Here is a 16,170-nt window from a genome sequence, read left to right as displayed (position 1 = left end):
GAGGGGTCGGACACACCTCCTATGATGAGGAGATGGGTCGGACACACCTCCTATGATGAGGAGAGGGGTCGGACCCACCTTCTATGATGAGGAGAGGGGTTGGACCCACCTCCTATGATGAGGAGAGGGGTCGGACCTACCTCCTATGATGAGGAGAGGGGTCGGAGCCACCTCCTATGATGAGGAGAGGGGTCGGACCTACCTCCTATGATGAGGAGAGGGGTTGGACCCACCTCCTATGATGAGGAGAGGGGTCGGACCCACCTCCTATGATGAGGAGAGGGGTCGGAGCCACCTCCTATGATGAGGAGAGGGGTCGGAGCCACCTTCTATGATGAGGAGAAGGGTTGGACCCACCTTCTATGATGAGGAGAGGGGTCGGACACACCTCCCATGATAAGGAGAGGGGTCGGACTCAACTCCCATGATAAGGAGAGGGGTCGGACCCACCTTCTATGATGAGGAGAGGGGTCGGACCTACCTCCTATGATGAGGAGAGGGGTCGGAGCCACCTCCTATGATGAGGAGAGGGGTCGGACCCACCTTCTATGATGAGGAGAGGGGTTGGACCTACCTCCTATGATGAGGAGAGGGGTCGGACCCACCTCCTATGATGAGGAGAGGGGTCGGACCCACCTTCTATGATGAGGAGAGGGGTCGGACCCACCTCCCATGATGAGGAGATTGGTCGGACCCACCTCCTATGATGAGGAGAGGGGTCGGACCCACCTCCTATGATGAGGAGAGGGGTTGACCCACCTCCTATGATGAGGAGAGGGGTTGGACCCACCTCCTATGATGAGGAGAGGGGTTGGACCCACCTCCTATGATGAGGAGAGGGGTCGGAGCCACCTCCTATGATGAGGAGAGGGGTCGGACCTACCTCCTATGATGAGGAGAGGGGTTGGACCCACCTCCTATGATGAGGAGAGGGGTCGGACCCACCTCCTATGATGAGGAGAGGGGTTGGACCCACCTCCTATGATGAGGAGAGGGGTTGGACCCACCTCCTATGATGAGGAGAGGGGTCGGAGCCACCTCCTATGATGAGGAGAGGGGTCGGACCTACCTCCTATGATGAGGAGAGGGGTTGGACCCACCTCCTATGATGAGGAGAGGGGTCGGACCCACCTCCTATGATGAGGAGAGGGGTCGGAGCCACCTCCTATGATGAGGAGAGGGGTCGGAGCCACCTTCTATGATGAGGAGAGGGGTCGGAGCCACCTCCTATGATGAAGAGAGGGGTCGAACCCACCTCTCATGATGAGGAGAGGGGTCGGACCCACCTTCTATGATAAGGAGAGGGGTCGGACCCACCTTCTATGATAAGGAGAGGGGTCGGACACACCTCCTATGATGAGGAGAGGGGTCGGACACACCTCCTATGATGAGGAGATGGGTCGGACACACCTCCTATGATGAGGAGAGGGGTCGGACCTACCTCCTATGATGAGGAGAGGGGTCGGAGCCACCTCCTATGATGAGGAGAGGGGTCGGACCCACCTTCTATGATGAGGAGAGGGGTTGGACCTACCTCCTATGATGAGGAGAGGGGTCGGACCCACCTCCTATGATGAGGAGAGGGGTCGGACCCACCTTCTATGATGAGGAGAGGGGTCGGACCCACCTCCCATGATGAGGAGATTGGTCGGACCCACCTCCTATGATGAGGAGAGGGGTCGGACCCACCTTCTATGATGAGGAGAGGGGTCGGACCCACCTCCTATGATGAGGAGAGGGGTTGGACCCACCTCCTATGATGAGGAGAGGGGTCGGACCCACCTCCTATGATGAGGAGAGGGGTTGGACCCACCTCCTATGATGAGGAGAGGGGTCGGACCCACCTCCTATGATGAGGAGAGGGGTCGGACCCACCTTCTATGATGAGGAGAGGGGTCGGACCCACCTCCTATGATGAGGAGAGGGGTCGGACCCACCTTCTATGATGAGGAGAGGGGTCGGACCCACCTCCTATGATGAGGAGAGGGGTTGGACCCACCTCCTATGATGAGGAGAGGGGTCGGACCCACCTTCTATGATAAGGAGAGGGGTCGGACACACCTCCTATGATGAGGAGAGGGGTCGGACACACCTCCTATGATGAGGAGATGGGTCGGACACACCTCCTATGATGAGGAGAGGGGTCGGACCCACCTTCTATGATGAGGAGAGGGGTCGGACCTACCTCCTATGATGAGGAGAGGGGTCGGAGCCACCTCCTATGATGAGGAGAGGGGTCGGACCCACCTTCTATGATGAGGAGAGGGGTTGGACCTACCTCCTATGATGAGGAGAGGGGTCGGACCCACCTCCTATGATGAGGAGAGGGGTCGGACCCACCTTCTATGATGAGGAGAGGGGTCGGACCCACCTCCCATGATGAGGAGATTGGTCGGACCCACCTCCTATGATGAGGAGAGGGGTCGGACCCACCTTCTATGATGAGGAGAGGGGTCGGACCCACCTCCTATGATGAGGAGAGGGGTTGGACCCACCTCCTATGATGAGGAGAGGGGTCGGACCCACCTCCTATGATGAGGAGAGGGGTTGGACCCACCTCCTATGATGAGGAGAGGGGTCGGACCCACCTTCTATGATGAGGAGAGGGGTCGGACCCACCTCCTATGATGAGGAGAGGGGTCGGACCCACCTCCTATGATGAGGAGAGGGGTCGGACCCACCTCCTATGATGAGGAGAGGGGTTGGACCCACCTCCTATGATGAGGAGAGGGGGTCGGACCCACCTCCTATGATGAGGAGAGGGGTAGGACCCACCTGCTATGATGAGGAGAGGGGTCGGACCTACCTCCTATGATGAGGAGAGGGGTTGGACCCACCTCCTATGATGAGGAGAGGGGTTGGACCCACCTCCTATGATGAGGAGAGGGGTCGGAGCCACCTCCTATGATGAGGAGAGGGGTCGGACCTACCTCCTATGATGAGGAGAGGGGTTGGACCCACCTCCTATGATGAGGAGAGGGGTCGGACCCACCTCCTATGATGAGGAGAGGGGTTGGACCCACCTCCTATGATGAGGAGAGGGGTTGGACCCACCTCCTATGATGAGGAGAGGGGTCGGAGCCACCTCCTATGATGAGGAGAGGGGTCGGACCTACCTCCTATGATGAGGAGAGGGGTTGGACCCACCTCCTATGATGAGGAGAGGGGTCGGACCCACCTCCTATGATGAGGAGAGGGGTCGGAGCCACCTCCTATGATGAGGAGAGGGGTCGGAGCCACCTTCTATGATGAGGAGAGGGGTCGGAGCCACCTTCTATGATGAGGAGAGGGGTCGGACCCACCTCCCATGATAAGGAGAGGGGTCGGACCTACCTTTCTATGATAAGGAGAGGGGTCGGACCCACCTCCTATGATGAGGAGAGGGGTTGGACCCACCTTCTATGATGAGGAGGGGGTTTGGACCTACCTCCTATGATGAGGAGAGGGGTCGGACACACCTCCTATGATGAGGAGAGGGGTCGGACCCACCTCCTATGATGAGGAAAGGGGTCGGACCCACCTCCCATGATGAGGAGAGGGGTCGGACCCACCTCCTATGATGAGGAGAGGGGTCGGACCCACCCTCCATGATGAGGAAAGGGGTGCCCCGGTTGGGGTTACGGAGTGACACATGGCGGAATAGTAGACTTAGTGAGCCACTCGGCAGCCATTGCTGTGACCTACCTGCGCGCGCTGTGCTGCAGGACTTGCTCCTCCTTGCGGTGCTGCAGCTCGGACATGTAGGTCATTATACGACTATTACACACCAGGAGACTCTTGGCGGCTTCCAGCGCCTGTTCCTTCTGTGTGCAGGCCCCCAGCAGCTTCATCGCCCCGTCCCGGATCCGCACCTCGTGGTCAATCCGCTTCTGGATGTCCGTGTCCTGGAAGAGAGCGACGGGAACGTTACACAAGATTTCCAAAACACGTTAAATGGGCCTGAAAATGACACAAAAACCCCAAAACAGGAACCTGCAGAACCCGATGCCTCTCACAATAACCATTGGAAGCTCCGGCAAGTCACGTCATCCCGCAATGCAGATTCATGTCCCCCAACACCCACCAACCCAACTGTGACAGGAGTGACTTTGGGTGGGGGGCTGTGACGGGAGTGACTTTGGGTGGGGGGCTGTGACGGGAGTGACTTTGGGTGGGGGGCTGTGACGGGAGTGACTTTGGGTGGGGGGCTGTGACGGGAGTGACTTTGGGTGGGGGCTGTGACGGGAGTGACTTTGGGTGGGGGGCTGTGACGGGAGTGACTTTGGGTGGGGGGCTGTGACGGTAGTGACTTTGGGTGGGGGGTTTGTGCGGCTCAGCTTGCCCTGGAGGCTCCTTGTCCAGATTCCCCGGACCCTCTTATGTGTAGATCCCCCTGTGTCTCCAATAGGGGTACAGGGAGAATGAGAACCCCACTATGGTCTGTGCTACTCCCAGTCACCAGGTCTTCTCTCCAGCGGCTGAAAGGACTCCAGGGTTGGCTGGGTGAGTTATGCTCTGTTTGGGGCAATTTATTTGGGGTACTGTGGGGATACCGGCATTGGGGGACTGGATCTACTGACTAACTTCGGAGTCAACCCGTCTTTGGTCTCCTCCTGTGGTGGTCTTCTGCTGAAAGTGGAGTTGTGTGACGGGAGTGACTTTGGGTGGGGGGCTGTGACAGGAGTGACTTTGGGTGGGGGGGCTGTGACGGGAGTGACTTTGGGTGGGGGGCTGTGACGGGAGTGACTTTGGGTGGGGGGCTGTGACGGGAGTGACTTTGGGTGGGGGGTTTGTGGAACTCAGCTTACCCTGGAGGCTCCTTGTCCAGCTCCCCCGGACCCTCTTATGTGTAGATCCCCCTGTGTCTCTCTAATAGGGGTACAGGGTGACTGAGAACCCCACTATGGTCTGTGCTACTCCCAGTCACCAGGTCTTCAGGGACAAGGGTCAGTCCAGGCCTCTCCCCAGCGGCGGGCATGTTCTCTGAGAGAGGCAGAGGTTGGTGGGGTGGGTAACGCCCTGTTTTGGACAATTTATTTGTGGTACGGTATGGATACCAGCATTGGGGGACTGGAACTACTGACCAACTTCGGAGTCAACCCGTCTGGGGTCTCCTCCTGCGGTAGTCTTCTGCTGAAAGTGGAGTTGTGTGACGGGAGTGACTTTGGGTGGGGGGTTTGTGGAACTCAGCTTACCCTGGAGGCTCCTTGTCCAGCTCCCCCGGAACCCTCTTATGTGTAGATCCCCCTGTGTATAGGGGTACAGGGGGACCGAGAACCCCACTATGATCTGTACTGGTCAGAATGTTGTATATAATGTGTGTTGTCTCAGGCTGTTGTGTACTATTTGCTGTAATTGTTTGGGGTGTGACTATTCTATTGTCTATTGTGGTGTCTGCCTCAACTATTATGGGATGTGGAAGTGTGTTTGCTGTGAGGAAAGAGGGAGGGGGGATTCCTCAAGCAGCCATAAGACTGTTTACTGATGAGAAGTTTGAACCCACCTGAGCTGTGTGTCCATTGTCATTGGACAGTTTAACCCGCCCTGTTTTCCAAGGGTGGGGGGGAGTGTCTCAGAGTTGGATATCTGTGTGTAACATGTGTGAGAATAAAGTGAGTCTGCTGGTTTTTACCCGACACTGAAGTACGGCTGGTGACTGGGGGGGATAAAGAGTCTGGGACGGTGCTGGTTCTGGACAGAGGAAGCATGGACGGCAGACATAGTCCTGTTGGAGGACGAGGGTTCGTCACACCAATGATGGAAAAAACAAACGCCGCCACCGACACACGTCTAGGGCGTCCCCTTGTCACCCACCAAACGACTAGTCTGGGGGATAACAGTTGTTATAGAAAAGGGGGTCTCCTGAGTGATGTCATTGACCATATACAGTGGATTGACATGGTGGTGGGACATGTTTTTGTGAATCAGTTATTCATGTAAGAAAGGCCCCTTTATTTTGGTATGGTGCAAGAGGGGGGGGGGGCATATGCCTGCTGGTCTGGTTTTTTGGGGGACACTTTTTCTTGCATGGGATGCCCCATAAAATCCATTCCAGACTCTTATTCAGCCTTTCTCAACCCTTGAAGGAACCTCTGGAGAAATCCTAAATGTCCATGGAACCCATAGCAACCTCTGGAGGAACCCTAGACTTCAATGGAACCCATAGCAACCTATAGAGGAACCCTAAACTTCAATGGAACCCATAGCAACCTCTGGAGGAACACTAGACTCCCATGGAACCCATTGCAACCTATAGAGGAACCCTAGACTTCCATGGAACCCATAGCAACCTCTGGAGGAACACAGACTTCCATGGAACCCATAGCAACCTCTGGAGGAACCATAAACTTCAATGGAACCCATAGCAACCTATAGAGGAACCCTAGACTTCCATGGAACCCATAGCAACCTCTGGAGGAACACTAGACTTCCATGGAACCCATAGCAACCTCTGGAGGAACACTAGACGCCCATGGAACCGATAGCAACCTATAGAGGAACCCTAGACTTCCATGGAACCCATAGCAAACTCTGGGGAAACCCTAAACTTCCATGGAACCGATAGCAACCTATAGAGGAACCCTAGACTCCCATGGAACCCATAGCAACCTCTGGAGGAACCCTAGACTTCCATGGAACCGATAGCAACCTATAGAGGAACCCTAGACTTCAATGGAACCCATAGCAACCTATAGAGGAACCCTAGACTTCCATGGAACCCATAGCAACCTCTGGAGGAACACAGACTTCCATGGAACCCATAGCAACCTCTGGAGGAACACAGACTTCCATGGAACCCATAGCAACCTCTGGAGGAACACAGACTTCCATTAAACCCATAGCAACCTCTGGAGGAACCCTAGACTCCCATGGAACCCATATAAACCTCTGGAGGAACACAGACTTCCATGGAACCCATAGCAACCTCTGGAGGAACACAGACTTCCATGGAACCCATAGCAACCTCTGGAGGAACCCTAGACTTCCATGGAACCCATAGCAACCTCTGGAGGAACACAGACTTCCATGGAACCCATAGCAACCTATAGAGGAACCCTAGACTCCCATGGAACCCATAGCAACCTCTGGAGGAACCCTAGACTTCAATGGAACCCATAGCAACCTCTGGAGAAACCCTAAACTTCCATGGAAATGATAGCAACCTCTGGAGGAACCCTAGACTTCAATGGAACCCATAGCAAACTCTGGAGGAACACTAGACTTCCATGGAACCCATAGCAACCTCTGGAGGAACCATTGATTTCAATGGAACCCATAGCAACCTCTGGAGGAACACTAGACTTCCATGGAACCCATAGCAACCTCTGGAGGAACACTAGACTTCCATGGAACCCACAGCAACCTCTGGAGGAACCATAGACTTCAATGGAACCCATAGCAACCTCTGGAGGAACACTAGACTCCCGTAGAACCCATAGCAACCTCTGGAGGAACCCCAGACTTCAATGGAACCCATAGCAACCTCTGGAGGAACACTAGACTTCAATGGACCCCTTAGCAACCTCTGGCGGAACACTAGACTTCCATGGAAAAGATAGCAACCTATAGAGGAACCCTAGACTTCAATGGAACCCATAGCAAACTCTGGAGGGACACTAGACTTCCATGGAACCCATGGCATTCTCTGGAGGAACCCTAGACTTCCATGGAACCCATAGCAACCTCTGGAGGAACACTAGACTTCCATGGAACCCATAGCAACCTCTGGAGGAACCCTAGACTTCCATGGAACCCATAGCAACCTCTGGAGGAACACTAGACTTCCATGGAACCCATAGCAACCTCTGGAGGAACACTAGACTTCCATGGAGCCCATATCAACCTCTGGAGGAACACTAGACTTCCATGGAACCCATAGCAACCTCTGGAGGAACACTAGACTTCAATGGAACCCATAGCAACCTCTGGAGAAACCCTAGACTTCAATGGAACCCATAGCAACCTCTGGAGCAACCCTAGACTTCAATGGAACCCATCGCAACCTCTGGAGGAACCATAGACTTCAATGGAACCCATAGCAACCTCTGGAGGAACCCTAGACTTCAATGGAACCCATAGCAACCTCTGGAGGAACACTAGACTTCCATGGAGCCCATATCAACCTCTGGAGGAACACTAGACTTCCATGGAACCCATAGCAACCTCTGGAGGAACCATTGATTTCAATGGAACCCATAGCAACCTCTGGAGGAACACTAGACTTCCATGGAACCCATAGCAACCTCTGGCGGAACACTAGACTTCCATGGAACCCACAGCAACCTCTGGAGGAACCATAGACTTCAATGGAACCCATAGCAACCTCTGGAGGAACACTAGACTCCCGTGGAACCCATAGCAACCTCTGGAGGAACCCCAGACTTCAATGGAACCCATAGCAACCTCTGGAGGAACACTAGACTTCAATGGACCCCTTAGCAACCTCTGGCGGAACACTAGACTTCCATGGAAAAGATAGCAACCTATAGAGGAACCCTAGACTTCAATGGAACCCATAGCAACCTCTGGAGGAACACTAGACTTCAATGGAACCCATAGCAACCTCTGGAGAAACCCTAGACTTCAATGGAACCCATAGCAACCTCTGGAGCAACCCTAGACTTCCATGGAACCCATCGCAACCTCTGGAGGAACCATAGACTTCAATGGAACCCACAGCAACCTCTGGAGGAACCCTAGACTTCAATGGAACCCATAGCAACCTCTGGAGGAACACTAGACTTCCATGGAGCCCATATCAACCTCTGGAGGAACACTAGACTTCCATGGAACCCATAGCAACCTCTGGAGGAACCATTGATTTCAATGGAACCCATAGCAACCTCTGGAGGAACACTAGACTTCCATGGAACCCATAGCAACCTCTGGAGGAACACTAGACTTCCATGGAACCCACAGCAACCTCTGGAGGAACCATAGACTTCAATGGAACCCATAGCAACCTCTGGAGGAACACTAGACTCCCGTGGAACCCATAGCAACCTCTGGAGGAACCCCAGACTTCAATGGAACCCATAGCAACCTCTGGAGGAACACTAGACTTCAATGGACCCCTTAGCAACCTCTGGCGGAACACTAGACTTCCATGGAAAAGATAGCAACCTATAGAGGAACCCTAGACTTCAATGGAACCCATAGCAAACTCTGGAGGGACACTAGAGTTCCATGGAACCCATGGCATTCTCTGGAGGAACCCTAGACTTCCATGGAACCCATAGCAACCTCTGGAGGAACACTAGACTTCCATGGAACCCATAGCAACCTCTGGAGGAACCCTAGACTTCCATGGAACCCATAGCAACCTCTGGAGGAACACTAGACTTCCATGGAACCCATAGCAACCTCTGGAGGAACACTAGACTTCCATGGAGCCCATATCAACCTCTGGAGGAACACTAGACTTCCATGGAACCCATAGCAACCTCTGGAGGAACACTAGACTTCAATGGAACCCATAGCAACCTCTGGAGAAACCCTAGACTTCAATGGAACCCATAGCAACCTCTGGAGCAACCCTAGACTTCAATGGAACCCATCGCAACCTCTGGAGGAACCATAGACTTCAATGGAACCCATAGCAACCTCTGGAGGAACCCTAGACTTCAATGGAACCCATAGCAACCTCTGGAGGGACCCTAGATGATGGAACCTGAACTCATCTCTAAATCCCGCAGACTGTCAATAAATGACGGTCTAATATCTGTCCTGACAAGTTCCCTTTTAGAGTAAAATCCCAAATCCAAGAAAAGTCGAGGGGGGGGGGGGGTACTCACAGTTCTGTGCTCATCCATACCGAAGATATTCTGTATATACCATGTGTGTGGGGGGGGGGGCTCTGACACCGCCACGGACTATGGCAGCCCCATGTGTATGATTGTGTTCAGGTGTGTCGGTGCTACAGCTGGGCGAGGAGTCATTTCCTCAATCTGGGTCATGTATGTGCGTCCCGACCAACCGGCGGGCCCGGTGTGTGCGGTCAGTGTGTGTGTCAGTGTGTGTGTCAGTGTGTGTTGTGTCGCTATGTGTGTGTCAGTGTGTGTCAGTGTGTGTGTCAGTGTGTGTCAGTGTGTGTTGTGTCGCTATGTGTGTGTCAGTGTGTGTTGTGTGGCTATGTGTGTGCCAGTGTGTGGTGGAGCGGTGTATGTGTCAGTGTGTGTTGTGTCGCTATGTGTGTGTCAGTGTGTGTATCAGTGTGTGTGTCAGTGTGTGTCAGTGTGTGTTGTGTGTCAGTGTGTGGCGGAGCGGTGTGTGTACATTGTATCGGTGTGACAGTATATATATATATATGTCTGTAGAGTGTGTCGGAGAATCCTCCCTCCCGGCTCTGTGAATGAGGCCTTCACCGTCTGCAGCCAGAGAGAGGAGAGGAGAGGCTGCGGGGAATGTTGTGCTGGTGTCAGTGGGCAGTATAGAGGAAGATGGGGGGAGGGGGGGGGCTGTACAGAGAGGAGAAGACACAACTGCAACTGCTAAAAATACTCCGAGAGACCCGAGGAGGAGGAGGAGGAGGAGGAGGAGGAGGAAGGGACACAATGCTGACATCCCCCCGGCTCTGTACATTGTATATATTTGTATGTGTGACCCACACCGACATGCCCTGGTCTGTGTCACCCGCACCCCAATATTCTCACCCCGCACCCCAATATTCTCACCCCACACCCCAATATTCTCACCCACACCCCAATATTGTCGACCCCACCCCAATATTCTCACCCACACCCCAATATTCTCACCCACACCCCAATATTGTCGACCGCACCCCAATATTCTCACCCCACACCCCAATATTCTCACCCCACACCCCAATATTCTCACAAGCACCCACACCCCAATATTGTCATCTGCACCCCAATATTCTCACAAGCACCCACACCCCAATATTCTCACAAGCACCCTGCACCCCAATATTGTCACAAGCACCCCAATATTGCCACAACCCCCCCCCCCCCCCCCCGCACCACAATATTGTCACAGTCACTCAAACCCCAAATATTGTCACAGCCACCTGCACGACTTTTCCGTGTTTTCACGCGTGCCAAAAAATTTCACAAGCACCCTGTACCCCAATATTTTCACAGTCCCCCCGCACCCCAATATTTTCACAGTCACCATACACCCCAATATTTTCACAGTCACCTGCACACCAATATTGTCACAGTCACCCGCACCCCAATATTGTCACAGTCACTCGAACCCCAATATTGTCACATCCACCTGCACAACCTTTCTGTGTTTTCACGCGTGCCAAAAAATTTCACAAGCACCCTGCACCCCAATATTTTCACAGGCACCCCGCACCCCAATATTGTCACAAACAACCTGCACCCCAATATTGTCACAGTCACCCCGCACCCCAATATTGTCACAAGCACCCCGCACCCCAATATTTTCACAGTCACCCCGCACCCCAATATTGTCACAAGCACCCTGCACCCCAATATTTTCACAGTCACCCGCACCCCAATGTTGTCACTCGAACCCCAATATTGTCACATCCACCTGCACGACCTTTCTGTGTTTTCCCGCGCCCAAATAATGTCACAAGCACCCTGCACCCCAATATTGTCACAGTCACCCCGCACCCCAACATTGTCATAGCCACTACTCCCTACTCTCTGCATGCATCCCACCACCACCACTCCCATGTAGGGGGCCGTTCCAAATTGCGCACCCCACGGGCACTAATGTGGTGATACGGTTATCGGGGAGCACCATGCTCGCCCCTCTGGTTCCCATCAACCTCATCTATGGGCCTAAATGGCGCAGGGTGGGAATGGAGTGTCGGGAACGCTCATCCTTGGTCATTCCCTTCAGACCATATACCCCACTGCCACCTCTGCCAAGACTCTGCCACTGCCACCTCTGCCAAGACTCTGCCACTGCCACCTCTGCCAAGACTCTGCCGGTGCCACCTCTGCCAAGACTCTGCCACTGCCACCTCTGCCAAGACTCTGCCACTGCCACCTCTGCCAAGACTCTGCCGGTGCCACCTCTGCCAAGACTCTGCCGCTGGCACCTCTGCCAAGACTTTGCCGGTGCTTGTCTTGATGACGTAGCTATCCTTAGTAAGACTTGGTCTGGCCCATTTCTCAGACTGGGAAACAAGTCCAGACTTTTCTGGGCACTGCCAACTTCTTCTGAAAACTTCAATCCCCATTTTACCGCAATAGGGAAGCCTCTCTGATGGACCTCACCAAGATGGCCATGGAGGGTGACTTGGACCCTTGCCTGCAAAAAAGCTTTTGAATAGCTTGATGGTGCCCTCGCCACAACCCAATCCTGGCAGCTTCAAATCACAAGGGGAAATTTGCTTGTGCCCGCCGGCACCTCTAGATACAGACTGGGTAAATGAGGATATGGAGGAGAACCTGGAGGAGAACCTATTCACCTTCTTTAGCAGAAAGGTAGAAGACACGGTGGTGGCACACACCTCTAGGTATGTCCGGTCTTTGGGTACAAAGGCCTTATCCTAACTACTAGGGTGCCCACATGTCCCAGATTGCCTGGGACTGTCCCGCAATTGACATGTCTGTCCCGGGTCCCGGGCACCTTCATTCCAGAACAATACAATGTCCTGGAATGAAATAGAGGACACAGCCACAACCTACTAACTAATCAGTACATTTCCGGGACTGGTTGCTAGGGCCGGCGCTGCCTGGCGTCTTGCACCCAGTGACAATTTACTCTCAGACAGTGAGACCGGGAGCACAGTGATTGGACACAAGAGGTGGGATTTATGGTTTCTCCAATCACAAGCAGGGAGCGGGGACTGTGCTCTTTCAGGCATTCCCGGCCAGGGCAAGTACTGTCAGTAAGTAAAGCAGTGATGTGGCAGCCTTTTTTGGGGGCATCAGATTGGCCAGGGGGTCAGTTTCATTCCGGGACACTGTATTGTCCTGGAGTGAAGGTGCCCGGGACAGACCTGCAAAATGCGGGACTGTCCCGGGCAATCTCGGACACGTGGTCACCCTAATCTACACCCGAGGCTGTGGACAGGCACACTGGACAGGCACACTGGACTCCCCCTCTAGCGCCTTGAATGCAACTTCATCCTGTGCCCCCCCCCCCCCCTGCTGCTTGCTGCCTGGTGGACACCAAATCTATGGGTCAGGTGCAAGAAATGCACATATAAGTGTGTGTAGCACCCTCTAGTGTCCAGTTTGGAGAGTTAGGCCTCTGGTATCTCCCCCTGGTTCTAGAAGCTGCTGGAAGTTTCTAGAAGCTAGTGGGTGGAAGCAAAGAGGCCAAGGTCTGGTAATCTAGCCAATCCCCAGGCAGGAGGGCTGGTAGGATGGCTGGGTCAGCCCATAAAAATCTCAGAGCCTGGCCAGCAGAGGATCTGTAGTCCGGTGGAAGGTGTAGTGCTGTGTTATGCAGCCTGGAGGTAGAGCTTCCTCAGCCCTGGAGCCCCTCCCAGGCTACACGACACAGCACTACACCTTCCACCAGACTACAGCTCCTCTGCTGGCCAGGCTTTAACATTTTTTGGGCTGATCCAGCCATCCTACCGGGCCTCCTGCCTGGGGGTGGCTAGATTACCAGATCTTGGCCTCTTTGCCTCCACCCACTAGCTTCTAGAACCAGGGGGAGGTACCAGAAGCCTGACCTGTAGAGCCTTCTAGTCTGGCCTACAGTAACCCAAAGCAATTAACCAGACTCACACAGGCTACTACGAGTCAAAACACGTTTCCCTAACTCTAACTGGACACTAGAGGGTGCTACACACACTTATATGTGCATTTTGGCCTCTTTGCCTCCACCCACTAGCTTCTAGAAACTTCCAGCAGCTCCTAGAAACCAGGGGGAGATACCAGAGGCCTGACCTGTAGAGCCTTCTAGCCTGGCCTACAGTAACCACAACCAATTAACCAGACTCACACAGGCTACTGCGAGTCAAAACACATGGTCGGGGTGACTGTAGGCCAGGCTAGAATGCTCTACATGTCAGGCCTCTGGTACCTCCCCCAGGTTCTAGAAGCTGCTGGAAGTTTCTAGAAGCTAGTGGTTGGAGGCAAAGAGGCCAAGATCTGGTAATCTAGCCAATCCCATGGCAGGAGGACTGGTAGGCTGGCTGGGTCAGTCCATAATAATTACAGGACCTGGCCAGCAGAGGATCTGTAGTCTGGTGAAAGGTGTAGTGTTGTGTCGTGTAGCCTGGGAGGGGAGTCTGGGGCTGAGGAAGCTCTGCCTCCAGGCTTCACATCACAGCACTACACCTTCCACCTGATCAGCTTCTCTGCTGGCCAGGCTCTACAATTTTTATGGGCTGACCCAGCCATCCTACCAGGTCTCCTGCCTGGGGATTGGCTAGATTACCAGACCTTGGCCTCTTTGCCTCCACCCACTAGCTTCTAAAAACTTCCAGCAGCTTCTAGAACCAGGGGGAGATACCAGAGGCCGGACCTGTAGAGCCTTCTAGTCTGACCTACAGTAACCCCGACCAATTAACCAGACTCACACAGGCTACTGCGAGTCAAAACACATGGTCGGGGTTACTGTAGGCCAGACTAGAAGGCTCTACAGGTCAGGCCTCTGGTATCTCCCCCTGGTTCTATAAGCTGCTGGAAGTTTCTATAAGCTAGTGGGTGGAGGCAAAGAGGCCAACATGCACATATAAGTGTGTGTAGCACCCTCTAGTGTCCGGTTAGAGTTAGGAAAATGTGTTTTGACTCACAGTAGCCTGTGGGAGTCTGATTAATTGGTGGGGGGGGGAGGTTGCTGTAGGCCAGGCTAGAAGGCTCTACAGGTCAGGCCTCTGGTATCTCCTCCTGGTTCTAGAAGCTGCTGGAAGTTTATAGTAGCTAGCGGTTGGAGGCAAAGAGGCCAAGATCTGATAATCTAGCCAATCCCGTGGCAAGAGGACTGGTAGGATGGCTGGGTCAGTCCATAAAAATGACAGGACCTGGCCAGCAGAGGAGCTTTAGTCTGGTGGAAGGTGTAGTGTTGTGTGGTGTAGCCTGGGAGGGGACTCCAGCCTGAGGAGTCCCCCCCCGCCCCTGCCTATAACACACCAGTCTCTAATCACATCGATCTCTTGTAACCAGACAGCAATCTCCACCAATCTAGTCGAATTTATCAGCACTCTACAACATGACCGTCTCTGGAGCCACGCAGAAGTCTCTTTTGCTACTGTAGTATATATATATATATATATATATATACACACATTCCAGGATCAGCTTCTTGAACCCTCGTACCATACTATGCTGTGCGGCAATGAAAAGGTTAATTGTGATGTCATCAGCATGTGGGGGGGCGCTCTGTGACCCACGCTGTCCTCTGGAAAATGTCAGGGGACGAGTACAGAGTGAGCATTGTGTGATGTCCCCTCCGCTATGTCCCCGTTCATCATTGTACGGGATCTGGAGGTCTGTGCTATGTACTGGTATATAGTATACACCGCTATACATTATATACGGCCTGTATACATTGAAACACACAAGCCCAACTCACAAACCATAAATCTCCGAGAGATCTTCATTATGGATCATTATATGAATTACAAACACAATCGTAAATCGCTGTGTCACTAAACGCGTTCCAGGGCGGAGCAGATAGATTTGACGCATGCACGCCATTTCTTCGGCGGCTCTGTAAATATGTCAGTACACAGGGTTTATGTACTTAAGGTCAAAATCCGTTACGTGAAGTTCATTGAGGGACGCTGGATTCATATAATCTGAGACAATCGTGTTTTACCGCCTTAACGGGGCCAACAGAGCCCAACGAGATTCCGCAGGGTCACGGGAAGTGCCTACAGAAGGAGCTGCAGGAGAGAAGCCTCATATAAAAGGTCTTCACCAAGAAACGGGAGACGCCCCGTACAAAGGTCTTCACCAAGAAACGGGAGACGAAAGGTCTTCACCAAGAAACGGGAGACGCCCCATACAAAAGGTCTTCACCAAGAAACGGGAGACGCCCCATGCAAAGGTCTTCACCAAGAAACGGGAGACGCCCCGTACAAAGGTCTTCACCAAGAAACGTGAGATGCCCCATTAAAAAGGTCTTCACCAAGAAACGGGAGTTGCCCCATACAAAGGTCTTCACCAAGAAACGGGAGTTGCCCCATACAAAGGTCTTCACCAAGAAACGGGAGACGAAAGGTCTTCACCAAGAAACGGGAGACGAAAGGTCTTCACCAAGAAACGGGAGACGCCCCATACAAAAGGT

General features: G+C 53.4%; 1 protein-coding gene across 8 annotated transcripts in view; it reads right to left on the bottom strand.

Moving 5' to 3' along the window:
* Positions 1-16,170, bottom strand: part of RTKN (rhotekin) — a 102,318-nt gene that overhangs the window by 26,391 nt on the left and 59,757 nt on the right. For 7 of the 8 annotated variants that reach the window (XR_005744226.1, XR_005744228.1, XR_005744230.1 and 4 more), the window contains exon 2: positions 3,685-3,884. Coding sequence is in view for 5 of the 8 variants with exons in the window: in XM_040328972.1 (XP_040184906.1) it covers positions 3,685-3,884 (200 nt within the window). In the remaining 3 variants the exon portion in view is untranslated. Of the gene's footprint in view, positions 1-3,684; positions 3,885-9,773; positions 10,017-16,170 lie in introns of those variants that run through there. The other variant, XM_040329328.1, reaches the window with a different exon arrangement.

This window comes from Rana temporaria, chromosome 1 (genome assembly GCF_905171775.1).
Source record: "Rana temporaria chromosome 1, aRanTem1.1, whole genome shotgun sequence".
NCBI classification, from domain to species: Eukaryota; Metazoa; Chordata; class Amphibia; order Anura; family Ranidae; genus Rana; species Rana temporaria.
Note: the sequence above shows the minus strand (reverse complement) of the source record. Positions and strands in the feature narration are given on the sequence as shown.